This window comes from Eschrichtius robustus, chromosome 3 (genome assembly GCF_028021215.1).
Source record: "Eschrichtius robustus isolate mEscRob2 chromosome 3, mEscRob2.pri, whole genome shotgun sequence".
Taxonomy (NCBI): domain Eukaryota; kingdom Metazoa; phylum Chordata; class Mammalia; order Artiodactyla; family Eschrichtiidae; genus Eschrichtius; species Eschrichtius robustus.
The window spans coordinates 113,646,033-113,671,243 of record NC_090826.1 but is presented as its reverse complement, the minus strand read 5'-3'; the positions used below and the strand labels follow the sequence as shown (position 1 = coordinate 113,671,243).

The 25,211-nt window shown below is 53.1% G+C and overlaps 2 protein-coding genes across 5 annotated transcripts in view; one reads left to right on the top strand and one right to left on the bottom strand.

Annotated features, from left to right (window-relative positions):
- Positions 1-22,014, top strand: part of ARHGEF2 (Rho/Rac guanine nucleotide exchange factor 2) — a 31,400-nt gene extending 9,386 nt beyond the window's left edge. For 3 of the 4 annotated variants that reach the window (XM_068541001.1, XM_068541003.1, XM_068541000.1), the window contains 21 exons: positions 4,241-4,385; positions 6,594-6,661; positions 7,002-7,065; positions 7,964-8,093; positions 8,310-8,419; positions 8,570-8,716; positions 9,213-9,463; positions 9,671-9,796; positions 10,112-10,229; positions 10,434-10,682; positions 12,290-12,366; positions 12,795-12,964; positions 14,945-15,012; positions 16,024-16,224; positions 16,598-16,717; positions 16,847-16,914; positions 17,056-17,091; positions 17,297-17,347; positions 17,553-17,996; positions 18,247-18,430; positions 19,046-22,014. In XM_068541001.1, coding sequence (XP_068397102.1) covers positions 4,241-4,385; positions 6,594-6,661; positions 7,002-7,065; positions 7,964-8,093; positions 8,310-8,419; positions 8,570-8,716; positions 9,213-9,463; positions 9,671-9,796; positions 10,112-10,229; positions 10,434-10,682; positions 12,290-12,366; positions 12,795-12,964; positions 14,945-15,012; positions 16,024-16,224; positions 16,598-16,717; positions 16,847-16,914; positions 17,056-17,091; positions 17,297-17,347; positions 17,553-17,996; positions 18,247-18,430; positions 19,046-19,119 — 2,901 coding nt within the window. In that variant the 3' untranslated portion in view covers positions 19,120-22,014. Of the gene's footprint in view, positions 1-4,240; positions 4,386-6,593; positions 6,662-7,001; positions 7,066-7,963; positions 8,094-8,309; positions 8,420-8,569; positions 8,717-9,212; positions 9,464-9,670; positions 9,797-10,111; positions 10,230-10,433; positions 10,683-12,289; positions 12,367-12,794; positions 12,965-14,944; positions 15,013-16,023; positions 16,225-16,597; positions 16,718-16,846; positions 16,915-17,055; positions 17,092-17,296; positions 17,348-17,552; positions 17,997-18,246; positions 18,431-19,045 lie in introns of those variants that run through there. The other variant, XM_068541004.1, reaches the window with a different exon arrangement.
- Positions 22,015-23,521: 1,507 nt separating this feature from the next.
- Positions 23,522-24,637, bottom strand: RXFP4 (relaxin family peptide/INSL5 receptor 4). The gene is given in 1 exon segment (XM_068541005.1): positions 23,522-24,637. A coding segment is annotated over 1 exon segment (1,116 nt).
- Positions 24,638-25,211: the final 574 nt, after the last annotated feature.

Here is a 25,211-nt window from a genome sequence, read left to right as displayed (position 1 = left end):
GAGCCCATCCCTCATGACTCAGTGCCCCTTGCAGCCTATGACTCTGAACCTCTGCTGTCCAGGGCCTAAGCCACAGATGACTGGAAACCCAGTGGAACCCTCCGGGGGCCTTCTGGTCCCTAAACAAAGGGCCTGGACAGAGGCTGCGCCACCTTGGGGAAGGGGCTGCTGCCACTTGCAGCTGGAGCAGAGGTCATTCTGAGCACCACGTGACTTCTCCAGAGGTCTTGGTTTGGACATACCCAATGGAGGAACAAGGACAGCTGAGAGCTTAGACTTTGCTTGGAGAGGCTCTTACTCTTCTGGGTCGGCTCCGCCATCCTCTGCTGCCCGCCTGGGAACAGGAAGCCGAAGTCCAGGCTTTGGCATTCCTTGGGCTTCACGTATGTCACTGTTTTCCTCATCTCTCGGCCTGGGAGACAAAATACGGAGAAAGGGGAGACTGCCTCTGTTCTATGAGCCTTTGAGCCACCAGCCTCAATGTCCTCTGCCATTCGCCTAGTCTTTCTTTCCCCAAAATAACCAAGATCTGGGATGACAGTGGAAGGAAAGTTTGGGTTGGTCTTCTTCTGACTTTCAGAGGATACCATCTGGTCCTAAGAAGTTCAGAGGAATCAGGAGAAAAGGTCTGGGAGGAGGGAGAAAAGAATAAACAAGAGAGGAGGAGACCAGAATTCCCTGGTGGTCCAGTGGTTAGGACTCCGTACTTCCACTGCAGGGGGCACAGGTTGGATCCCTGGTCAGGAAACTAAGATCGCACAAGTGCGAGGTGCAGCAGGGAAAAAAAAAAAAAAAAAAGAGAGAGAGAGGAGGAGATTGTAAGCTCTGAAGCTCTGATAAGGAATGAGGGGATCCTTAGAGTAGAGGCAAGGGTGCTGCTGGGACCCCTTGTCTTGGTGTCTATCCATCCACCCATCCTTCTTTTCTTCCTTTCTTTCTAAACATGTATTAAGTGGCTGTTGTATACCAGCCATTGTGCTAGGTGCTTTCCTGTGCTTTATTCATTTATTGTGTAGCAATAGCAAGAAAGACTTTCTGTGAGGATTTGTGAGAAAGCAAGACTCTGGACACTGGACAGTAGAGGACCGAACCAAGCAGGAAGGGCCACTGAGTGTTGGGGTGGGTGTTGTGGATTGCAGAGTAATGGCCCCTTTTCTTGGTGGACAGATGGGGCCATGAAGGTGAGGGGCTGTCCCGCTGGCGGTTGGGCGGGTAACTGGGATGATCTTAAGAATATCTGGAAAGAGTAGGACAGAGAACCAAACAAGCCCATTCACTCCGTCTCTGGAGCAGGCACCCCTGGTGAGCAGGCCCTGTGTCCTTCTAGCCTCACCAGCCTGAGCCCTGGGGCGGGTGCGGACTGCCTCCAGGACAATAGCGCTAGGCAGTGCCAGGGCCGCTTGCTGCTGGGCAGTGTCCGTGTTGGGATGTGCGGCTGCTGTGGCTGCTGCCCACTGCTGGCCCACCTAGAGAGAGGGTCACTTGGAGAGAGGGTGAGTGTTGGGAGGTGGGGGAGCCTGGGCCCAGAGTAGCTGGGTCGTCTGTGGGATGTTGATGCCAGAGAGACCCTGTTCTCTGGCTGCCCCTAGTTCTCTCCCTCCCTTTCCCCGCTTCTTTGCCAGGTGAGAGCTCCTGGAGGCCTGAGGGCAGAGGGAAGAGGTCAGAGGAGGGGAGTGGGAGTTGTAGCAGCCCTAGGGCAAATCTGCAGGACTGCCCATTTGGGAGTTGACCCTGATTCAGACATGTTGCTCTTTTTATTTTATTTTTTGAAGTACAGTTGATTTACGATATTATATTAGTTTTAGTATTTTTACAGATTATATATAATCCATTGAAGTTATTACAAGGTAACAGTTATAAATCCCCATGCTATATAGTACATCCTTGCTGCTTATCTGTTACTGTTTTGTTTTGTTTTTATTTTTGGCCACGCTGCGTGGCTTGCGGGATCTTAGTTCCCTGACCAGAGATTGAACCCGCACCCTCAACAGTGAAAGCGTGGAGTCCTAACCACTGGACCACCAGGGAATTCCCTGATTATCTATTTTATACATGGTAGTTTGTGTCTCTTAATCCCATACCCCTAATTTGCCCCTCCCCATGTTGCTCTTTTAATATGATTTTCACGTTTTTTTGCTTGCTTACTTTTAATTCAAACATAGTAAGTCCTCAAACTTTTTTATTTGTGTCATAGAGAAGGTTGGGAGAGCAGGAGAGGAGAAGAGAAGGCAGACTATAGGGCAGTAAGAAGAGCTATTTGGACTTGAACTTTGAGGTCCTATAAAGGCTGTTATTCAGAGGAGGATTTGATCTCCTAAAGAACTATAATTTGGAGCAGGGCAGATGGAGGTTAGACTAAAGGGAGAATTTTCTAGTGGTCCAGATAGGTAGGTACCAGAATAGAAAAAGGGAGGTTAGAGTTAAAAGTTGGTGAGCTTTCTTGACAAGGTCTAGGAGGAGGAGGGCAGGGAGAGGCCAAGGGCAGTAGAAGAGAAGCAAGGGTGAAAAAGGGGCAGCCAAGGTGGGAGGCCATGTGGGAGAGGAGGGAGGCCAGGGGATGGGAAGGAGACTATGATATAGGAAGAGGAGGAGGATGGGAGGAGAGGAGAAAAGAAAAATGGATGATTGGGTGGGAAATGACCTGAAGACCTAGGCTCTGCTCATCGTCAGATGAACCTGGAGCTTCTGAGGGTAAGCAGGAGAGAGAAGGATCTTGGGCTACCAGGAAGCCCTGAGACCCTAGGGCATCGCAGTCCAGTGCCCTCTGGCCCCTGTGCTGTTGACTCAGCCCGTTCACACTTCCCTTTTCTACGCTCACACCAGGCCAGTGTGTCTCTTCCCCTCCCCCACCTCTTAACTGCTAGTGTGGCTTCAGCTGAGAGTCAGGACTGGGCACCCAAGGTCCAGGCTGAGGATTCTCCTCTGAGTTTTGTTTCACTGCCCTGGGGCCCCAGACAGTGTCCTCTGACTTGGGGCTCATTACCCTCAGCCTCAGCCATCAGGATCTCGCTCTTCGCTTTCTGAGAGGCAGGGAATCCTTGGAGGGAGTGGTCTTGCCAGCTCCACTTCCTGCTGTCGGTCCTCTAAGAGTGGAGGGAAAATCAGGGATCTGAGGTGACCACTGAGGAGGGTCCTGGAATAGGTGGAAAGCATGGTGTCCCATCTTCTCATCTCCTCAGTTTCAGGGAAAGCTCAGGGGCTTGAGAAGGGACAGAAAGAGGTCAGGGAGTATCACTTGACCTGCAGAGGTCAGGGGGAAGCAGGAGAAGAGAAAGCTGATGGGAAATGCCAGCCTCTGAGGTTCTGTGGAAGGGCCCAGAGAGTGTGCCCCATCTCGATGGAGACCAGAGCAGGAGGAACCGACATTGCCGCTGGAGGATGGAGGGTAGATGCCAGAAAGGACTTCCTAGACTGGGTGAGGAGGAATAAGGGAGATATCCTAGGTTTTGGAGGGTAGCATGAGAGGGATAAAAGTTAGACTGCAGAATAGACTTCCTGCCGGGAATGAGACCTTGGTGGCCCAGTTTCCTTTCTTAAAGATCCCAGAGAGGACAAGTGACCGGAGACTGAAACCAGGCTCCTCCTGCCTCGAGGTTAGCAGGGGACACGCTGCCTCCCACAGAGAGGCCCCGTGTACCTTGGCTGAGCAGATGTGGAAGAGTCAGAGGTTTGGGACCCTGACCTCTGGTTGGGGGTGGCAGTGGAGGCATTCTGCCCCCTTCAGCCAATCTAATAAGGGGATCTCCTGCCCCCCACTGTGACTGCCACTGCCACGGAGATAGCGGCTCCAACACTGGTTGTCATGGTTATAAGAGGAGCTAACTCCCATAGATTTGAAAGCGCTGGTGAGCTGGCACCTTCTGCTTCGCCTGCTCTCCCCTCCTCTCTGCGCATCTTCCCCCGGCACAGAGAAGGGAGTACAGCAGCTCGGGGGCGAGCAGAGCTAGGGCTGGGAGGTGGAGTGAGGACGCGGAGGTCTAGAGCCGGGGAGATGAGCGGCAACAGGAGGCAGCCCAGCCGCAGGGGCCAGGTAGGTCAGGGGCCGACTCGGCCCTCGGGTCTGGCCTGGTCACTCCTGGACAGCTGCCTCTGACACAGCGCGGCAGGCTCTGCTTCAGGAAGTGGTGTGTTTCAGGCGGGCATTGCTCCCTTGCCTCTGCCCTCGGCCTGTGTCTCTGGACTCCTCAGGCACCCTGGCATCCTCCAGCCTCACTTCCTGTCTCTCTCGCCCCTTCTACAGACCCGGGAAAAAGAGAAAATGAAGGAAGCCAAGGACGCCCGCTATACCAACGGGCACCTCTTCACCACCATCTCCGTTTCGGGCATGACCATGTGCTATGCCTGTAACAAGAGCATCACAGCCAAGGAGGCCCTCATCTGCCCAAGTAAGTTGTTTGGACCCTGAATGTCACTCTGAGTCAGCGCCCACTGACCCTAATCTTTCTATCCATTCTTTTTACCTTGGATCCATAAGGATCACTCTCCTCTGTGAGCCCCCGCAGGGCCCAAATGCCAGGGCCAGATGCTTGATCCCTTTCTCCCTGTCCTCATGTCTAGGGGTAGTGGCAGTCAGAATATGTCCTAAGCAGGACTAGCTGGGGATATGGGGGAGGGGAGGCTGGGGTGGCTCCCCTTGCAGCTGTCGTCCGCTGGGTATCCCCCAGCTCCCTGAACAGCTGCTGAGGGTCAGGAGAACTGAGTGGAGAAGGAGCAGGAATGTTGTGTGTATGTGGGATGGGGGGGCGGAAATAGGGGAGCTGGGTGGGAAGCTGCTGGCCTTGCAGCTGTTCTGCCGATCTTCCTGGGCAGAACTGGGTGTTCAGGACTTCAGGGTCCCCTTGCCCCTTCCCTTTCTATTGACTGGGGGGAGCCTGAAATCTCTAAATCTCTGCAGTTTGAAGCAGAGGATTAGGGATTAGGACCCCCGTGTCTCAGATTTCTAGTCTGACTGATACACAGTGAGAAAGAGAGAATATGGCAGCAATGTGTATGTTGGGGGAATAAGGATTAGATAGAACTCCTGACCTTCACCCACATCTAAGGGTAGTCCTGTATTTTGTAAGTACAAGCAACGAATTCTTCCTTCCCCAAGATGCCTACACGGAGGGCTCCTGCCCTGTCTACCCACCCCCCTCCGCACCCAGATTCATGGCAAAGAGCTGCTTCTGATTAACGCAGGACCGGAGGTGTTGTGGCCTACGGCGGAACAGAGGGACAAAAGCTTTAGCTTCTAAATCTCTATGGAAGCTGCGAAGGAACCCCAGAAAGAACCAGCGAGGCTTCCCTACTTCCTCACTGTTCAACTTAGAGTTATGAGGATGAGGAGGGAACCCCAATCTAGATCCCTCTAGAGACCTGACAGAATTCCCAATCTGGAAGCTTGTTGCCAGGGGAACCAGGGAGGCGGGCAGCAAGCGCTATTTTGAGAGCAGGTGGAAAGCGGAGGTTCGATCCAGAGACACTGGGTGCTGGGGGTAGGAGAAGGGAGCTCCGGGGGGGGGCGGGTGGACGCAGCTCCAGCCCCCACTTCTGTCTGCCCCTCTGCCCCACCCTGCTCGCCTTGTATTTGTGGAAGTAAGCACGGTGCTGGGTATTGTCTGAAGGAGTTAGCAGAGTTTCCGGTGTTGTTGGACGGGGGAGGGGAAGCTGGAGACGGCCAAGGGCTGTGAGGGCATGTTGGGGAAAGGGATGGCCAGTAGTCCCAGTGCCTAGGCTTAGCTACTCTTCCTTTCCTCTCCTCTTCTCTCCTACCCCATGGCAGGGTGGGGTGGGTGATGAGGGAGAAGCAGATGGAGTGTGGGAGCTGTGGGTTTACCTTACTTGGGGAACAAGACTCCCCGGGTCCGGAAGGGAGGCTGGAGTCATAGCAAGCATAGCTGAGCAGTGCAGAAGGCAGGCAGGCGTGTCGGGCAGGGGCAGGGCATGGCCTGTCCCCCGCTCTACCGCTGGATCCATCAGCCGTAGCACTGCTTAGGCCTAGCCAGAGTTTGTGGGCATGCGTATGGCTCAACAGGAAGTGCACAGACACTCCTGAGTTAAACCCCAGCTCTACCACTAGCTGTATGACCTCTGGCAGATGGTTTAACCTCTCCAGGAGACAGGATCCTCATCTATAAAATGAGGATCATTGAATCTACCTCAAGGGGTGGTTAGGATCAAGCTCAGGGGATGTTAATTTCCCCCTCTCTGCCCCTAGCTCCCATCCCAGCTGCTCCTGTGCCACCTTCTGTTCCGTGGGCGTCCTCTCTGCCATCTGTCATTCTCAACCACCTTTGTGCTTCTTGAGCTCATCTCTGGCAGCCAGTAACCCCTTCTTCCCTCTAGTCCACCTCGCAGGTCATCTCTGAGTCAGGATTGCCTACCCCTCCTGATGGCTTAATTGCGGTCCACACCTATACCCCCTCACTTCATCTCCTGCTTGAAGGAAGGGGGGAGGCGGGAGGAGAGGGACTGGGGTGCGGCGATGGCCGAGGAGTCTGGGAAGGGGGAGAGTCTCAGGCTGTGTGGCCATGGGGAGATGGGTGTCTGCATGTGGGTGTGTCCCCCCCGTACCACCTGGCCCTCCCGTCACCCTCTCTACCCCACCCTCCCAGCCTGCAATGTGACTATCCACAACCGCTGTAAAGACACCCTCGCCAACTGTACCAAGGTCAAGCAGAAGGTGAGATGGCAGGGAGGGCAGAGGGCTGGGGGAGAGGGTAGTGAGTGTGCGGTACCCTCATGCCTTTTCCGTTCATTCCTCACCCTGTGTTACTCAACCCCTCTCCTCACCAGGGGGCAGCCCAGACCCTCCACCCCAGGCCACAGGCCCTGCAAGAGGGGGCCAGCCTGTTGCTGTAGACACATCCCCTCAGCACTGGGCTCAGCCACCCTGATGCCCTTAGCCATCGTGCCAGCTTTCTCCCTAGGGGGCAGCCACCCAGCTCCTGCCCTGGGCCTATGGGGGTGACCCTAGGGTGACAGCTGTTCTTGGTGTCTCTCTCTTGCTCTCTGTCTCACAGCAACAGAAAGCTGCCCTGCTGAAGAACAACACTGCCTTGCAGTCTGTTTCACTTCGCAGTAAGAGTGAGTAGTGAGGATGCTGGAGCCCCCATAGGACCCTGGACCCCAGGCCTCTCAGCCCATGAGCTCTGCTGCCCCCCTGAGGTCGTTCCCTGGCACAGTGCCTTCCTCTCTTCAATTGGATGCTGTTGGTGGGGTCATAAGGGAGGTCCGGACTCTTGGGCTTAGGGGCAGGACAGGAGAATTCAGATGGGGACGAAGGCTTGGGATGGCTGGTCATCTGAGTCTGGTCACACCTTATATTATTATTATTAGTTATTTACACTGCACTTGGGAATGTTGGCAGAAGTTGTCAAGGGCCAATTCAGACAGATCTGGTGTAACAGAAAGAGCGTGGTGCTTAGTCAAAAAGACCAGAGTCTGTGTATGTATACATATAGCTGATTCACTCTGTTATACGGCAGAAACTAACACAACATTGTAAAGCAATTATACTCCAATAAAGATGTTAAAAAAAAAAAAAAAAAAAGACCAGAGTCCGAATCTCTGCTCAGCCATTAGCTGAGTCACCCCAGACAAGTCTCTTAACCGTCCTGAGCTGCAGATTGCTCACAGTCTTGTGGCGGGAAAGAGATAAGGCAAGAAAAGCTCTTTATAAACATTAAAAGTATTGCACAAACATACGGGTAGAATTACTGTTATCATCTTTCTTTGACTAGAACAGGGCTAAAGGTGGGGCAGGAGAGGAGGCCTCACTTCTAGTCGAGGAGCCTGGGAGGCTTGAATCAATTCTTAGTCTTTCCTCTCTGCCTGTTCCAACACTGTACTGGGAACTGTGGGAAACCTAGACATGTAGGGGACACATGGTTCTTGACCCTAAAACAGCTCATAGCTTAAGATGGCACGGCATAAAGATAAGGCACCAGGTTTGACGCTTGCCTACTTGGTATCCCCCCGACAGCCACCACTCGGGAGCGGCCCAGCTCTGCCATCTACCCCTCCGACAGCTTCCGACAGTCCCTGCTTGGCTCCCGCCGTGGCCGCTCCTCCTTGTCTTTAGCCAAAAGTGTTTCCACCACCAACATTGCTGGGTAAGCCTCTGCCTGGGGAAGGGGGAGCCAGGCAGGCAGAGTATGGCAGTGGAGGCGGGGGGCTGAGAGGTCTTTCCCATCCCTGAGTTCAGAATTATAGACAGACAGGTAAGGAGAACTTGGGGTGACTGCCTCTGGGATCCCACCTTGGGTCCCCACCCGGGAAGGGGACTCTTGCCCGAGTCGGGTGATGCAACGAGGCTCCCCTCCCCTCAGACACTTCAACGATGAGTCTCCCCTGGGGCTGCGCCGGATCCTCTCACAGTCCACAGACTCCCTCAACATGCGGAACCGGACCCTGTCAGTGGAGTCCCTCATCGACGAAGGTGACTGTGCCCGGACCTCAGGGAGACCAGGGCATGAGGGGCAGGTGGGAGCAGTCCTGGGAACGGCAAGGCGGGAAGGGATCTAGAGAAGGGCCCGGGACCCAGGGAAGAGAATTGGGGTCCGAGTTGTTTCCCCCACTCAACGTCCAGGTGCGGAGGTGATCTACAATGAGCTGATGAGTGACTTTGAGATGGATGAGAAGGACTTTGCAGCTGATTCCTGGAGCCTTGCTGTGGATAGCAACTTCTTGCAGCAGCATAAAAAGGAGGTGATGAAGCAGCAGGATGTCATTTATGGTGAGCCAAGAAGACCACCCCAGACTTCTCTTTTGTCACCAGTCCTGTTTCTTTGTGTCCTTCCTCTGCCAGCCCCCACCTCTCAAGACCCTTCCCTCTTATCCCATTGGCCTTCAAGACCCTGCCCAGCATCCCCACAAGTAGCCACTAGGCCCCCACCTTTTGGGCTGTTGACCTCCAAAGCCCTTCTTTATCCCTTCCTTCCAGTCAATTCTTAGTCTTTCCTCTCTGCCTGCTCCAACACTGTACTGGGAACTGTGGGAAACCTAGACATGTAGGGGACACATGGTTCTTGACCCTAAAACAGCTCATAGCTTAAGATGGCACGGCATAAAGATAAAAAAATGATTAGAAAATGATCTAAGGTTGTAATAATGCAGAATGTTAACCTGGAAGGGATCTTGAAAACCTCAAATGAGCCCTGAGGTCCCCAGCCTAGGCCCCACCAATTGTGGCCAAGCCAGGGTAGAGGCCATGTGTCCCATCGTACCCACAGAGCTGATCCAGACAGAGCTACACCATGTGCGGACCCTGAAGATCATGACCCGCCTCTTCCGCACGGGGATGCTGGAAGAGCTACAGCTGGAGCCGGGAGTGGTCCAGGGCCTGTTCCCCTGCGTGGACGAACTCAGTGACATCCATACACGCTTCCTCAGCCAGATGTTAGAACGCCGACGCCAGGCCCTGTGCCCTGGCAGCACCCGGAACTTCGTCATCCATCGCTTGGGTGACCTGCTCATCAGCCAGGTGAGAAAAGGCAGGACCCGTGGGCAGCATTCATGGGAGGAGGTGTGACTAGAGTGGGCATTTCTCATCTCGAAACTCTAGGGGGTGGAGCCAGAGAGAGCTGGAGAGGCAGGAAGCCCGCCTGTTTGGTGGGAGGCCAGAGGGTGTTGGGGATGAGATTTGGCTTTTGGGGAAATGCTGACCCAGCCCTGCTCCCCCAACTTCTAGTTCTCAGGTCCCAGCGCAGAGCAGATGCGGAAGACCTACTCGGAGTTCTGTAGCCGCCACACCAAGGCCTTAAAGCTCTACAAGGAGCTATATGCCCGAGACAAACGCTTTCAGCAGTTCATCCGGGTGAGCAAACCTCTCCAGGACCCACACTCAGCCTCCTCTAGTGGCCCAACCCTTGTGGACACATCCGCTCGTGGATCCCATCAGCAGCCCCTCATAGCAGTAGAGCAAGTGCTTTTGCTACTTTGGTCCTCACAATAAACCTGTGACCTTGTCGTCCCCATTTTCCAGACTGGGTCACCTACGCCGACCGGTGTGAGGTAAATGGCCAAGTTAGGGCCGGCACCAGGGCTTAGGCTCCAAGAATGCTCCAGCGTTCTTTCTGTTGCCCTCCCCTCGGGCCCCACTCTGGCCCTGAGCCCTCCTCTGCTCTTGTAGAAAGTGACCCGCTCGGCCGTGCTGAAGCGGCATGGTGTACAGGAGTGCATCCTACTGGTGACTCAGCGCATCACCAAGTACCCGGTGCTCATCAACCGGATCCTGCAGCATTCCCACGGTAAGAGGAAGAGCCTGGGAGGGAGGAAGGTGGGAGAGGGCTATCTGGGGTGAGAAATGGCTCGGGATAACCAAGGGGGGAGGGATAGGGTCAGATGTGGAATGCTGGGCAGCCTCTGAAGGTGGGAATCGAGATTGGTGGGAATTGGGGCTGGCTTGAAGCTTGGCTGAGCCATCCCTCCGTCATGCTGACCCCCGGTGTCAGGGATCGAGGAGGAGCGCCAGGACCTGACGACGGCACTGGGGCTGGTGAAGGAGCTGCTGTCCAACGTAGACCAGGATGTGCACGAGCTGGAGAAAGGGGCCCGCCTGCAGGAGATCTACAACCGTATGGACCCTCGGGCCCAGACCCCGGTGCCTGGCAAGGGCCCTTTTGGCCGAGAGGAGCTTCTGCGGCGCAAGCTCATCCACGATGGTTGCCTGCTCTGGAAGACAGCTACTGGGCGCTTCAAAGGTCAGTGGTCAGCTTGGCAGGCCAGGCAAGAGTCCGCGGTCAGATATAAAGAAGGAGAAGCATCCAAGCCCTCAGGACCTCTTTTAATGCAGCCCTATACCCAGGGTGAGACCCAGTGGGAGGAAAATATGTGGTCTCTGCTGCAACAAAAGTCTGAATACTGGATTTCACGTGCGATACAAGGACTTCCTTGTCAGTATTTATTCATTTCTTTGGTTCTTGCATGCCCAGAAAGCTACCGGTTTTGATGAGGAAAACAGAGAAATTCCAGGAGCAGAGGACAAGATCAGGGTAGTTGGTTCTACCAGCTGGAATCCCAGCCACCAGGGCTGGGGAATGGACAGGAGCTTTGGGAACACAGCTAGGGAAGGCCCACGGGAGGGGGCGGAGCCCAGGGAAGGGCGGGCTGAGGAGAAGAGAAAAGGGGGCGGGGCATGTTGGGCTGGGGCACTTTTTCCCAGGCTCTCTTCCCAGACTGCGCTGGCCAATGCTTTCCTACCTCAATCAAGACAAGAGAGTTGCAGGCCTTGGCTGTGGGGGTGAGGAATGAGGGGCAGAAGTATACCGTGCTACCTGAGGCCAGAGTCTGCCTGCACCTCTGTCCTGTGTCATGAAATCCCCACTCCGTAGGCTTGAGTATTGCAGGCTTCACCAGCCACTCCTTCATCCCTTTCTCTCCTTCCCATCCCTCCCACGCAGAAGCTAAGAATATAAAGCATGGGGGGGTTAAAAATAGCAAGGGTGGAGAGCTTTATTTCTGACATCCCTCCCCTTCTGTGTGCCCACAACTTAGAAAGATCTCCAAGGGCAAAGGGTAAGTGTGTGTCTTCTCGACTGTGACATCCAACTTTCTTGGGCTTGACCTTTATTTCCCCTTAAGTCTTAAAGCACAGGACCTCTTAGGATCTGAGAGCCTGGAAGGTGGGGCAGAGAAGGAAAATCAAAGCAGGGCCTGCTGGGGTTGAAGGAGATTGGGATTGTTCAGTGGTGGGAGAGCTGGATAAGGAACCCAACTGTTCCCCTCCCTGTGGAGCACAAAATGAGAAGTGGCAATATGCTGGGGTAGGGGGGAGCTTAGACCAAATATCCAAAAAGGTCTTATGTTAGTCAGTTGTTCAACATGGAACTGAAAGGCTCTGGGAATCCTTTTTCCCTCACAAAAATTCTGGACCCTTTCACACAGAAAAATACACATGTGTGATATATTAATATGTAAAGTTGCTTATGCAACTTCAGAGGATTTGCAGAGCCTCTGAAGCCCAACAGTAGACATCCTAGGGGGTCTGTAGACCCCAGGTTAAGAAACCCGCATTCGTTGTATAAAGAGGGTTTTCTCCACAGGCATTGGATGATCGCTTATGGGCACCTCTAGCCCAAGAAGCTGATTTATCTGGTGGCACATGCATTTACCCCCCATTTCTGAGCTATAAGAATGGGAGAGGTGGGAGGTCTGCAAAAGTGGAGGAAGCAACCAGAGGGAGAGAGGTCAGGAAGAGGGGAAACAGGAGCTCTAACCTAATGGGGTAGACCTGGTCCTTGAGAAAGAAAAACAGCTGCTCAGACACTCTATAATGCTGACTGTCCTCCTGCCTTTATCCTCCTGCCAGATGTGCTCATGCTGCTGATGACAGATGTGCTGGTATTCCTCCAGGAGAAGGACCAGAAGTACATCTTTCCTGCCCTGGTGAGACCTTCTACCTTCTTCTTCCTCAGCACAGACAAGTGTTGAGGCCCTTCTTGCTTTCTTACCCCAGCCTGGAAGAACCCTGGAATCCTCTAGAGTCAAACAGCTGTTATTGTAACCATTACTATAATATAATAAGGAGAAATAAGAATAGCCAAGACAAATTGTTACTGTATGCAGGCACTTTTACACCTGTGAGGAAGGCCCATTATTATCCTCTTTTTGTAGATGAGGAAAGTAAAGCTTAATTAAATCGTCAAGGGTCACAAACGTTTCTAAGTCCTGTCTGGCTGGCACCAGAGCCTGGGTTCTTAACTTGTATTCTCGGCTGACTCTTCAATCCTTTGGGTATTCCAAAAGGACTGAAGACTCAAATATCCAGGGGTCAGGATTCCCAGCTTTAATCCTTCCTTTCCCCTGACTGGCAGGACAAGCCCTCGGTGGTGTCACTGCAGAATCTAATCGTGCGGGACATCGCCAACCAGGAGAAAGGGATGTTTCTGATCAGCGCGGCACCCCCTGAGATGTATGAGGTCCACACGGCATCCCGGGATGACCGGAGCACCTGGATCCGCGTCATTCAGCAGAGCGTGCGAGTGTGAGTGTGTGTATGGCCTCACAGTACCTGCAGTTTCAGGCCCCACGCCACAGCACTCCCAGGAATGGAACCCAGGGTTCAGAGGTGAAGGCAGAGGCCAGGGGAGAGACAAGATGGCCCAAGGCAGGAAATATCATCTATGTTCTACTGTCCTGTAAAGTCACACTTTATATGATGACGACCGCAACCACCTTCCAAATGCAGCATGAGCTGACAAGCTAAAGGAATACTTTAAGCTGTCACATTCTGGCATACCTGCCAGCCAGCAGTACAATTTCACCTCCATTAACATCTTAGTCTGTAGGCAGTGGGCCATTATTTGGATTGTACTGTCTTTTACCTTTATTTTCTAAAAATGAATGAAAAAGAGGGGCTTCCCTGGTGGCGCAGTGGTTGAGAATCTGCCTGCTAATGCAGGGGACACGGGTTCGAGCCCTGGTCTGGGAAGATCCCACATGCCACGGAGCAACTGGGCCCGTGAGCCACAACTGCTGAGCCTGCGCGTCTGGAGCCTGTGCCCCGCAACGGGAGGGGCCGCGATAGTGAGAGGCCCGCGCACCGCGATGAAGAGTGGCCCCCGCACCATGGTGAAGAGTGGCCCCCGCTTGCCGCAACTAGAGAAAGCCCTCGCACGAAACGAAGACCCAACATAGCTAAAAAAAATTTTTAAAAAATAAATAAAGAAAGAAAGAAAGAAAGAAAAAGAGGAAAATGAAAGCATTGATACTAGTGGTAAGAGGAGCAAAACTCAAACTCCATACAACAGAGGCAAGAAGGAAATCATTTCATGTGCTGAAGCAGCAGATCTTTGGCTTCTGTTGGACACACATTAGATTTGAGGCAGTCAACTGTGTGTCTGTTGTGATAAAAAAAGTGAAGTGCATGTAAAATGTTGAAAATGGATTCTCAAAGATTATGCCTGAAGAATAAATTCAGTTAGGATGTTTATGATTTTTTTTAAGTAATTTAATATTTTATTTATTTATTTATTTTTGGCTGGTTTGGGTCTTTGTTGCTGTGTGCAGGCTTTCTCTAGTTGCAGCGAGCAGGGGCTACTCTTTGTTGCGGTGCACAGGCTTCTCATTGCAGTGGCTTCTCTTGTTGCAGAGCTCAGGCTCTAGGCACGCGGGCTTCAGTAGTTGTGGCACATGGGTTCAGTAGTTGTGGCTCGTAGGCTCTAGAGCGCAGGCTCAGTAGTTGTGGTGCATGGGCTTAGTTGCTCCGCGGCCTGTGGGATCTTCCCGGACCAGGGCTCGAACCCATGTGCCCTGCATTGGCAGGCGGATTCTTAACCACTGCGCCACCAGGGAAGTCCTATGATTTTTTTTTTTAGCTTTCAGAGAATGTATTCTTCTCCACTTTATATTATGTAAACCTATTTTTTTTTTTTTTACTTCTGCAGTTAAGACTTTGAACAAATTTTTCAGAAATGCGTGCAAAGTATGAAATTACCTATTCTAGGAAAACAAGGCAAAGTACCTGTCCCATTGACAATAGATCTATAGTGCCCTTTTTATTAATAATATTAATATTTGTAGTTGCGAAAATAATATTATTCATTATAATTGATTTATTGAGCTTCTGCCGTGTTCAAAGCAGTGGTACATTATTTCATTTAATCCTCACAGAAAACCTGTGAGGAAGATATTGTCCCCGTTTCTCACATGAGGAAATAGAGAGGTTACCACCTGGTAAATTGTGGAGCCAGGATTTGAGCCCAGGGTGCTTGATGCCAAAAACTGTAGTTGTCCCTCTGCACTATGCTACCTCTCCAGGTGACCTTTGGAGAGGGACAGACCAGTAGATGCAGATGATCAGTGCTAGGAAAAGGAGAGAGTCAGGAGTGGATGAAGCCAGGGCGTGGAGCTGATGAGGCTTACCAGGGAGAAATAGAGCACGTTTGGGAAGGAGGGTAGGCAGAGTCCTGGTGTGTAACCTGACTTCCTTCCCCAAACCCCACCCAACCTGTTATCCCTCCAGATGCCCATCCAGGGAGGACTTCCCCCTGATTGAGACAGAGGATGAGGCTTACCTGCGGCGTATCAAGAGTAAGTCCACCCACAGAGTTTGTTTAAATAATTTATGATATATCCACACAGTGGAATACTGTCTAAAAAGTGAGATGGCTCTATGAGGGCTGATGTAGATCCATAACCAAAATATATTGTTAAACGAAAAGAGCAAGGTTTAAAACACTGTAAAGTATATGCTACCACTGATGTGAAAATATCGGGGATAGATATATGTCATATGTATTTTGTATATGTGTGTGCAATATCTCTAGGAAGATAAGATATTATTACTGTGGCTTCCTCTGGGCAGGGAAACTAGGAATAACAGGGTTAAGATAGTAACTTACCTTTTTACTATAGGGCCTTATATTAATTGGGGTATGATCTAACTGCTGTACAAAAAGATTAACAAAAATCAGTCGGTTACACGAGGTAGATTATTTCTCTCCACATAAGAGTCCTAGATTATTTCTCTCCACATAAAAGAGTCCAGAAGTGGGAAGTACAGAGTAGTTGTGCAGCTCTGCCCTCTTCAATGTGAAGATTCCCCATCTCTATGTCCTCTATGTCTGTGTCTCCATCACTACTCCAGCTCCTGCTATCACATCTGCATCCCAGCTAGCAAGGAGGGGTAAAGAACAAGGAGAGTTTATACCGATTTTTTTTAAGGGCAGATCTGGAAGACTCTCACATCTGTTGGCCAGAATTTAGTCACGTGCCAATGCCTAGCTGCAAGCCAGGCTGGAAAATCGAGTGTAACTGGGCAGCTGTGTGCCCAGATGAAACTTGCACACCTTCTCTAATTAAAGGAAAGTGGGGAGAATGAAAACTGGTGGACAGCCTGCAGTCCCTGCCACACATTGTTTTACTTTTGTTTTTAAAACAAAAGTACGTGTTACTTTTCCCCAAAAAAAGTTATTTTCTTTTTCATAAATGCCAAAAAATCAAAATTAAATCCTGCCATTCTGCCCAGGCCTGGCCCCTGACCCCTGGGGCTGCCCCTTCACTACTGGCTCTTCTGGGTGCTCACCTGTTTCTCATCCACAGTGGAGCTGCAGCAGAAAGACCGGGCACTGGTGGAGCTGCTGCAGGAGAAGGTTGGGCTGTTTGCCGAGATGACCCACTTCCAGGTGGAAGAGGATGGCGGCAGCGGGATGCCCCTGCCCACCCTGCCCAGGGGGCTTTTCCGCTCTGAGTCCCTCGAGTCCCCTCGTGGCGAGCGGCTGCTGCAGGATGCCATCCGTGAGGGTGAGGGAGCTCCTAGGGAAGAGTCCAGACTCATCCACTCACCATCCCAAGATATGGACCCGTGGCTAGACACACACAGACAAGGGGGACGTCAGCCCCATAGGCCATAACTTCCCTGAGTGCCTGTTGCTTGCGGGGGAAGATGGTCCTTGCTGCTGTTTGACACCTCTCATCCTGCACATACTTGTGCTGCCCCTTGGGCACCTTTAATGACCTTTGCCTTGTATGTGGTGGTGGCAGTGAGACCCCACTACATGTGCAGGGGGCATTCCCCTAGATGCCTGCATGTTCCGTGTACTGAGCGAATGGCATCGCCTCCCATCCCCCGCAGGATTCTCTGTTGCTGCTGTCCTCACCTCTTCTTTCCCCGCAGTGGAGGGCCTGAAAGACCTGCTGGTGGGGCCTGGAGTGGAGCTGCTCTTGACACCCCGGGAACCAGCCCTGTCCGTGGAACCGGACAGCGGTGGTAACACGAGTCCTGGAGTCACTGCCAGTGAGTGCCAGGGCAGGGGACCAAGGTAGCACGTGGGAGGGGTTAAAGAGAATGGGGTGGTACCAGGGACTGAGTGGTATCAGGGTGCTGGGGAAGTGGTTCGGCCCATCCTTTTCCCCTTCTCAACAGATGGTGAGGCCAGAACCTTCAATGGCTCCATTGAGCTCTGCAGAGCTGACTCAGACTCCAGCCAGAAGGTGGGTTTCAGGAGGTGTCAGGACTTGGCTAGAGGGAGGGAAAGGGACAGCTGCCCTATAGATCCTTGACTCAGAGCTATCAGGGACAGGCACCAGGGACTTGTGTGTCTGCTGATTCCCCATCCTTGCCCGTTTCTGCAGGATCGAAATGGAAATCAGCTGAGATCTCCCCAGGAGGTGAGATGGGAATGTGATGATATAGGAGACTGAAGGAGGGGTACTCTCATCTGAGAAATTAGAGCCCAGTTTGGAGTTGGGAGGGGGAGTGTACACCTCAAAGTACTTGCAGTCTTATTGTCCCACGCCCACACTTATTCAACTTCTGGGCAGTTCTCCCATCCTGAAGCTTGGACTCTGTTCCCACCCTCTCCTCTGTCCTCAGGAAGCGTTGCAGCGATTGGTCAATCTCTATGGACTTCTACATGGCCTACAGGTCAGTGGGGCAAGGGCTAGCATGGGAAGGGGAGGAGCCAGACCCGAGCTGCCCATTTAGGTGGGACAGAATCATCCTAACAGGCCTTTCTAAGCCTTCCCGATTCGAGCTCTCCAGGAATCATGACCTGGGCCCTGGGGAGTTAGGGTGAGGGGTAGAAGAAACGGGGTCCTGATACACCCCTCCGTCTCCATTCCACCCGCAGGCGGCTGTGGCCCAGCAGGACACTTTGATGGAAGCCCGGTTCCCTGAGGGCCCCGAGCGGCGGGAGAAGCTGACCCGAGCCAACTCCCGGGATGGGGAGGCTGGCAGAGCCGGGGCTGCCCCTGTGGCTCCTGAAAAGCAGGCTACGGAACTGGCATTGCTGCAGCGGCAACACACGCTGCTGCAAGAGGAGCTACGGCGCTGCCGACGCCTCAGCGAAGAGCGGGCGACGGAGGCTGGCAGCCTGGAAGCCCGGCTCCGAGAGAGCGAGCAGGCCCGCGCCCTGCTGGAGCGGGAGGCCGAAGAGGCTCGCAGGCAGCTGGCCGCCTTGGGCCACACAGAACCACTCCCAGCTGAGGCCCCCTGGGCCCGGCGGCCTCTGGATCCGAGGCGGCGTAGCCTCCCTGCAGGCGATGCCCTGTACTTGAGTTTCACCCCCCCACAGGTAAGGAAGCTTGAAGTAGTGAACTGACATCAGGGTGGACATCGGGGTCCATGAGAGAACCAGAAAGGAATTGGAGATTTGAGGCCAAATGACATCAGGCATCAGACTTGAAGGATATAGGATACTGATGGGAGGACTGAACAGTTGCGATGGGTGCGGAAAGAAATTAGTCAGTGGTAGAGGTGCTGAGAGTTGAGTCTTCACACTGCTCATTCCCTGGCCTCCTGCTTTTCTGGCCTGCTGTCCACAGCCCAGCCGAGGCCATGACCGCCTGGATTTGCCTGTGACTATTCGCTCTGTCCATCGACCCTTTGAGGATCGAGAGAGGCAGGAGCTGGGCAGCCCCGATGAGCGGCTGCAAGATAGCAGTGACCCCGACACCGGCAGTGAGGAGGAAGGTAGCAGCCGTCTGTCTCCGCCCCATAGTCCACGAGGTGAGATCCTGGTGGAGACATGGAATGGAAATGGGATGTAACCTGGGTACAGACCCTTGGGCTGTGGTTTCCAAATGAAGCCTGCATCCTAAAGCACGGGAACATTTATGATGGTCCCTAACCAACCACTGAGGTCTACAGTAACTCTTGGGAGGGGCACAGAGCACTTCCTGTTTTGCCTCCTGGTAGATGGGAAGTGGAACTCTAGGAAGCAAAGAATGTAGGGGCCTCTGCTCCAGTAAGTCCATGATTCCCAGCCTTTTCAAGCAGAAGTAGATTTTCAAAGTAAAAAAATTTCAAAGCCCTCCAAGTTCTTATAGTTGGTTCAGGAAATACAAAATAACCCAAAGCTACTGTGACTTCATGTAATACTAATCTTAACATATTTTGTATTTTATTAATCAAATTGTGTCTCCATATACTTACCAAGTACCTAGGTGTGGATACCTTACTTTGTTGACAGAGGTTTTCCCCTCACCCAAGGATTACAGACCTCTGCCCTCCCTCACAGCTCTCTGAGCTCCTCAGCCCACAGACGGGGAGGCGTCAGTGTAGGGGTTCAGTTGATCACGGGAGCATCTGTTCACTCACTAACTTTGCCCCGTCCTCCTTCAGACTTCACCCGAATGCAGGACATCCCGGAAGAGACTGAGAGCCGCGACGGGGAGCCTGTAGCTTCAGAGAGCTAAGGGGGCCCCTCCCCCCACCCCGTGTCCCCCTGAAGAACATTACTGAGGGAGGCAAACCTGGGGACTCCAATCTGCCAATGACGAGGGAACTTTTGAAAGAACTGCTGATTGTCCTTGCCAGCTCTTGGGATCCTTGGACACGGTGGGGGGGCGCCATTTAGGAAGCTGGGGGTGTTAGGCCACAGTGCCCCCTGGTGGCATCCAGAAGCTACACTGCAGATGCCAATTTTTCATGCCGCCTTCCCTCTACTTTAGGAAAATTTATTTATTTATTGTTTATTAGTTATGGAGGGAGAGGGGAGATTTAGAGGACCAGGGACATGGGAACCAAGCCATAGGGATCAGGGGGCCTTGTCCTTTAACACTACTGGGGTTTATTCAGGCTTAACTGTGCAGCTGCTGGGTTCTAGCCCTGACACCCCTCCTGAGCAACACCCATCTTTGAGGAGAGGCTGCAGCCATAAGACCCTACTGCCCCTTCAGGAAGGGCTGTGGTCAGGGCCATGTCCCTCTCCCCTTCCCCTCAACCTCTTACTGCTGTTCCCCCTTCTCTCTGTCTTCTATGGAAACCCCAGGGATATAACCTGGCTTCCTAGAGTTGATGGAATACAGGTTGAGGTGGCCGTAATGGTTTGTTGCGGGGTGAGGGGAAAAACTCACAGGGACCAGAATGTTTTTTTGTTGTTGTTGTTTTCTTTTTTGTACCAAAGCCAACTGCACGTGTTTTATATTTTTAAGAGAAGATTGTAGGCAATTAGAAATCGCAGCCTTCTATCTCTACATCTCGGAAGAACTTGAGGGATGGGGGGAACAATGACTTCTCCACTCATCTATAGTACTGGGGGACCCATTTTGACCTCTTCCCCAGCCATTTGGAAAAACAGTTCTTGGGTGAGTTGGGAAATCTACAAACCCTGACCTCATCCCCCACCTCAGCAACCATGACCTGAAACCTCTGTGTGAATTTGGGGGATTTTTCAATGGACCTCCCCCCACCCCACCCCAGTGCCTGCCAGCCCCAGCCAGTTTTCTGCAAATTTGATTGTTTAAAAAAAAAAAAAAAAAAAAAAAAAAAGATAAAACGGGGAAAATTAAAGTCCTGGAACCCCAGGAAGTACTGTCTGTTAATGTCTGCCAGTTCTGAGGGTGCTGGTGAGGGGGAGAGCCAGGCAATGACGTGTGTTCCTCCAAAAGGAGCCTCTTCCTCTCCCAGGAAGGGTGACTGCCTCCCTGAAGACAGGGGGCGCTAACAAAAGAAACTGCTGCCAACCTTTTTTTGTTGTCATCTTTGACGCTCACAAATACAAGGATAATAATGAAGGGGCACTTAGGTTCCAGTGGCTGTTGGAGGTTCCAACATTAAAAAACTTGTTTTCATCTCATTTGCATGCCATGCTCAGGAATTGCATCAGCCTCTTGCCCCCTTCCCTCCCTTTCAGCACAGTTCCTGTTAGCCTCTCCCCAGAGTCATTCATTTTCAGGTTCAGCCCTCACTCTGCCCTTGTTCTTCGCAGTGCCAGAGCCCTGGTTTAACCTTTTTAAGACGGTTCCCCTCCTAGGAGCTGCTCATTTGCTCTTTGCCATTTTGAGAGGCAGTGAGAGATTAAGTAGGTTTCAGTTCTTGTTTTTCGTTAATTTTTTGCTTCCTGTTTCTGGTTAATACCCTGCTGTGGGGCTGTAGGGGGAGGGGTGAGAGAGTCTAGCGTTGTATAAATGCTGGCATGGTGCACAGACCTCTGTTGGAGCCCATGGAGTAAGATGGGAAGGATGGGGCCCATGACCTCAGCTAGAAAGAGGAACTGAAATCACCTGGGGTGGGGGGCAGGCCTGGGGGCACAGCCAGCACCCTCCACTCCTGTAATTCTCATCCGTCAGCATCTGGCCTTGACAAGGTGCTTTCTCATCCATAACAGAATCTGTGAGGTAGGAATTGTTCTCATTTCATAGACAGGGAAACCTGGGTGCAGAGGGTTGCCAGCCCAGCAGAGGAGCCAGGAAAGGGCCAGCCCTCCTAGCTGCAGTTCTCCACTTCCCCTCCTAGGCTGCTCTGCCGAAAAACACCAGAGCTCCAAAGTTTCCAACACGATGGCCCATGGCTCAGCTGTGTGCCACGTCAGCGGGAAGCAGCTGGGACCCAAAGTTGTAAAGGCAGAGCAGTGGGATGTTAGCATCCAAAGACCACCAGGAAAGGGAATGCAGGCTCCTCCAGCGTTCTTACAGATCCAGTGAAGGATGCTGGTCAGGAGTGTAACGGATACCTGGGGACGCAGAGCCCAGAGCGTGGGTTCCGAGAAGCCCACAGCTCACAGGAGAGCTGCTCTGTCCCTCCTGCCGCCCCTGGACTGAAACTCCCTCTTCATCCTTGATCCCAAAACAAGACACACATTTCTCTGACATGGTAGTTCCTCTGAGATTAGTCCCTCTCTCACGTCTTTCCCATTCTGTCCGTTGTCCCCTCTCTATTCCCATTTTTGGAAACTCAGTCTTACTCTCTGTCTACCCTGTTGGCAGTTTCACAGCGCTCTGGCTTGAGCTCCAGGGAGCCAGGGCCCAGCTTCTTGCCACAGCAATGCCTCCTTTCCATTGCACCCTCCCCTCCCTCTCCCATCCCAAAGGGTGGGTCTGCATGCATTCATTCACCTCTGACTTGGACCTGTTTAAACTTTGTCAATATTTACCTCCGGGTCCCATAAAGCCCATAAAGCAGCGATGCCCCCAGAGGAGCCAGTATCCGGAGCCCCAGCAGGGCCATCAGAGGAGCTGCAGGGGGTGGGAAGAGGGGCACTTGAGTGGTGGAGGATTTTCCATCCTGAATTGGCTGGGAATAGATGTGGATTTTGGAACCGTTTAAACATTATCAAAGAAAGAAAATTAAACATCAAGAGGCTAATTAAATCTCTTTTAGCATTTGCTTAATATGGTGTGAATTAGGCGGCTCTTTAGAGCCTCTTCTGTTCAGCAACTGGATGGAGCTGGTGCAGGCGGTGCCCCCTCCAGAGGGGGCTCCACTCACTCAGGAGGCGCCGTGCCCAGCTGGGTTCAAGACATGTCAGACCTTGGGGTGGGGCAATGGCAGTGGGAGCTGCACCCCATTTTCCCTCTGCCACCTCCCTCCTTCCCAGGGGCTGCCCCCGCCGAAAGTCCCTTCTGATGGCTAGCATTTATCATTGCTGGGTATCTATGGATACAGAAACCAAAGGGGAACCCCCTGCCCTGGAGTGCACACCTTCAAGAGGGGCCTGAGGGGCCAACCCCTCACTCAGTTCCTTATGTAAAACTTTCATTTCACTCCAGAGCATGTAAAAATTCCAGATAAGACCTTTATGGCTCCTTGTCCCTGTCTCCCAGTTGCCCACTTATTTCTTCCTTTTTTCTTCTCTCTGTCTCCATTTTACATGGGGTGTAAGAATAACAGCTAAAACTCTATTTCAGGCACTGTTAAATCCTTAACAGCCCATTTTAAATTGAGAAAACAGGTACAGAGAAGTAAAGTAACTTACCGAGGTCCCTCAGCTGGTTAGTGTCAGACCTAGGATGTGAATCCAGGTGTTCTGACACCTGAGTTGATGCTCTAAGCCCTTGGGGGAGGAGGAAGATTAGCACCTGTTCTGTGGTTCCCACTCCTCTAGCTGCACGTTCAGCCTCCTCTTCTCCCAACCCCCTTCCGCATTTCTTGCCTCCCTATGCCCCACCCACATCCTCAGCTTGTCCTTATCTTCACTTCTCCCTCCAAATCCTGATTTAAGGAGAGACACACGGGTACTCCCAGCCAGCAACAGGGGTTTGCACTCCGAGCTTGGCTGGAGCTAGGGATCCAGCAAGACCCCACACACAGCAGGGAGAACTACAGCTTTTGCAGCTGAGGTGTCTGTGGGCACCAAGTTTCTGTAGACACTAATGAGATGGTAAGAAGGTAGAGGTGGCCAGAGGAGAAGGGCATATTTGGCCCCAGCACCAGAGAAGGGCAAGGGTACACCCCATTTGAGGTGAGGGAGGGAGGGTGGAGGGGATAGAGGGAGATAGACACTGACCTATGACCCAATTAGTCTAGAACCCTTAGGGAAATTTTCCTGGGAATTCTCACAGAAGGCAGAAATGGGGCAAAGAATCCTTTGGGCCACCTTGACCTGGAGGTGGAACTGAGATGAAAGGTGCAGACACTTTGTGGATGCGCCAGAGGTTTATTCTCAGATCCTCATCATTCCCATCTCCACGTGGAGACTTCCACTTGGTCATACCCAGCCCTGACCTGGGTCCCAGCCTCCCTGTTCCCCCATAGCCAGAGTTGGGGATCAAAGATCAGACGTTCCCTGAGGGTGTTGCATCGTGGCAGAGAGGCCAACCTCTCTCTCCCTAGGCTGCGTGGATCCCCACAAAGAGGAGGGGGTTTACCTTGCCCCCTTCACCCAGGTGTTCCTTTGTCCAGGTTGGTAAGCCTGGTAGAAGGGCCACCCTCCCCAGGGGTGCTCTCCATCCACCGCCTGCCCACCTCCTTTAGGGCCACCTGTTCTACCCAGCCCCGGCCCTGGGGCCACAGCCTTGCTCACAGATCCCTGAAGGTGTCTGCCAGGGCCCGCCGGGGCTCCCGCCTTAGGAAGCAGTACGGCATGGGGTTGAGGCAGCTGTTGCTGTGTGCCAGGCAGGTGGTGATGAGGAAGACATAGGTATGGATGGTGTAGAAAGTGCTGTCCCAGGGCACCAGGTCAGACTTCACCAGGACACCCCAAAGAGGGACCACGTGATTGGGGAACCAGCAGAGGAAGAAGGAGGCCAGAAGGATGCGGATGGAGCGGGCCACGACCCTGCTGTCCTGCCATTGCCGTTGCCGCCACCGCAGGAAGGCCAGCAACAGCAGGTAGCTGGTGGTGATGATGCCCAGCAGCACCATAAAGGCCAGGACCACCCTCTGCAGCTGGTAGGCCCCTAGCCAATACCTGCTGGGGAAGCGCAGCAGGCACAGACGCACGCCAGTCACCTCGCCCTTGGCCCCAAAGACAGCCGTGGGCACTGTCACCAGGGCAGCTGCCACCCACACGGCCAGGGTGGCCACACGGGCCCAGAAGAGCAAGAGGTGGGTGCCAGGTCCTGCAGCCATGGCCACCACCCAGTATCGGGCAACACTCAGCACCGTGGTGAGGAAGATGCTGGCGTAGATGTTGAGGACGGTGGCTGTCAGGACCATCTTGCAGAGGGCATCTCCGAAGGGCCAGTGGAAGTCCAGTGCCGACTCGGCTGCCTAGAAGGGGAGAGTGAGTGCCAGCCCCAGGTCTGCCAAAGCTAGTTTAAAGACAAAAGCGTCAGAAGGTGGGCAGGGGGCTCGCCGAGCGCAGTTACCCAGAACCCAGAGCACGGCCAAATTTCCCAGCAAGCCGATGGCCCCCACGAGCCCATAGGCCAGGGCAACCCTCAGGGCTAGGAATCCAACAGGCATCATAGCTTCATCAGCACTCAGCACACTGCCTCCAGAGGTGTTGACCCAGAAAGCAGGCGGGGGCACAGAGGTGCTGGGCGTGGGCATCGCAGGGCATCAGACGTCGGTGGTGCTGGGCAGAGGGGCCAGGGGTGCCTGCCAGACTGGCAGGGGCCACCTAAGGCTCTCAGCAGGACCGTGTAGATCTGAGCGCTTCTCTGCTTCTCTCGGGGCCTCTGGCTGCCTGGAGGCCCAGCCCACGCCCACACCTCAGGGGGCGGGCGGTGGAGGGACGACCTGCCACTTCTCTGTTGGTCTTGGTGGTGGGTGGGGCAGAGAGAGAGTGGGGATAATGAACGTTGGGATAATGTGTTTGTGTTTGTGTAGAGCTCTACGCAGAAGAGGGTGGGGGAGGGAGAATGATCCCACAATGCAGGGCAGCCCCAAGCCTCCACTCCAGGGAGAGGCCCACAGATACCCCATCTCAGGGATGACAGGAACCAAACTGGAGCCCCCTCTAATCCTAACAGTGTTCAGGGGCCCCCTTCTCTGCAGAAAATGCTCCCTTGGAGCCAGGGGGAAGGGGCCTGGGAGGGAGCATGGAGGCAGGGAATCAGAATAGGTATTTGAGAGAGAAAGAGCAGAAGTTCTGGAGTCCCAGATCTGCTCCTCACTCGCTGTG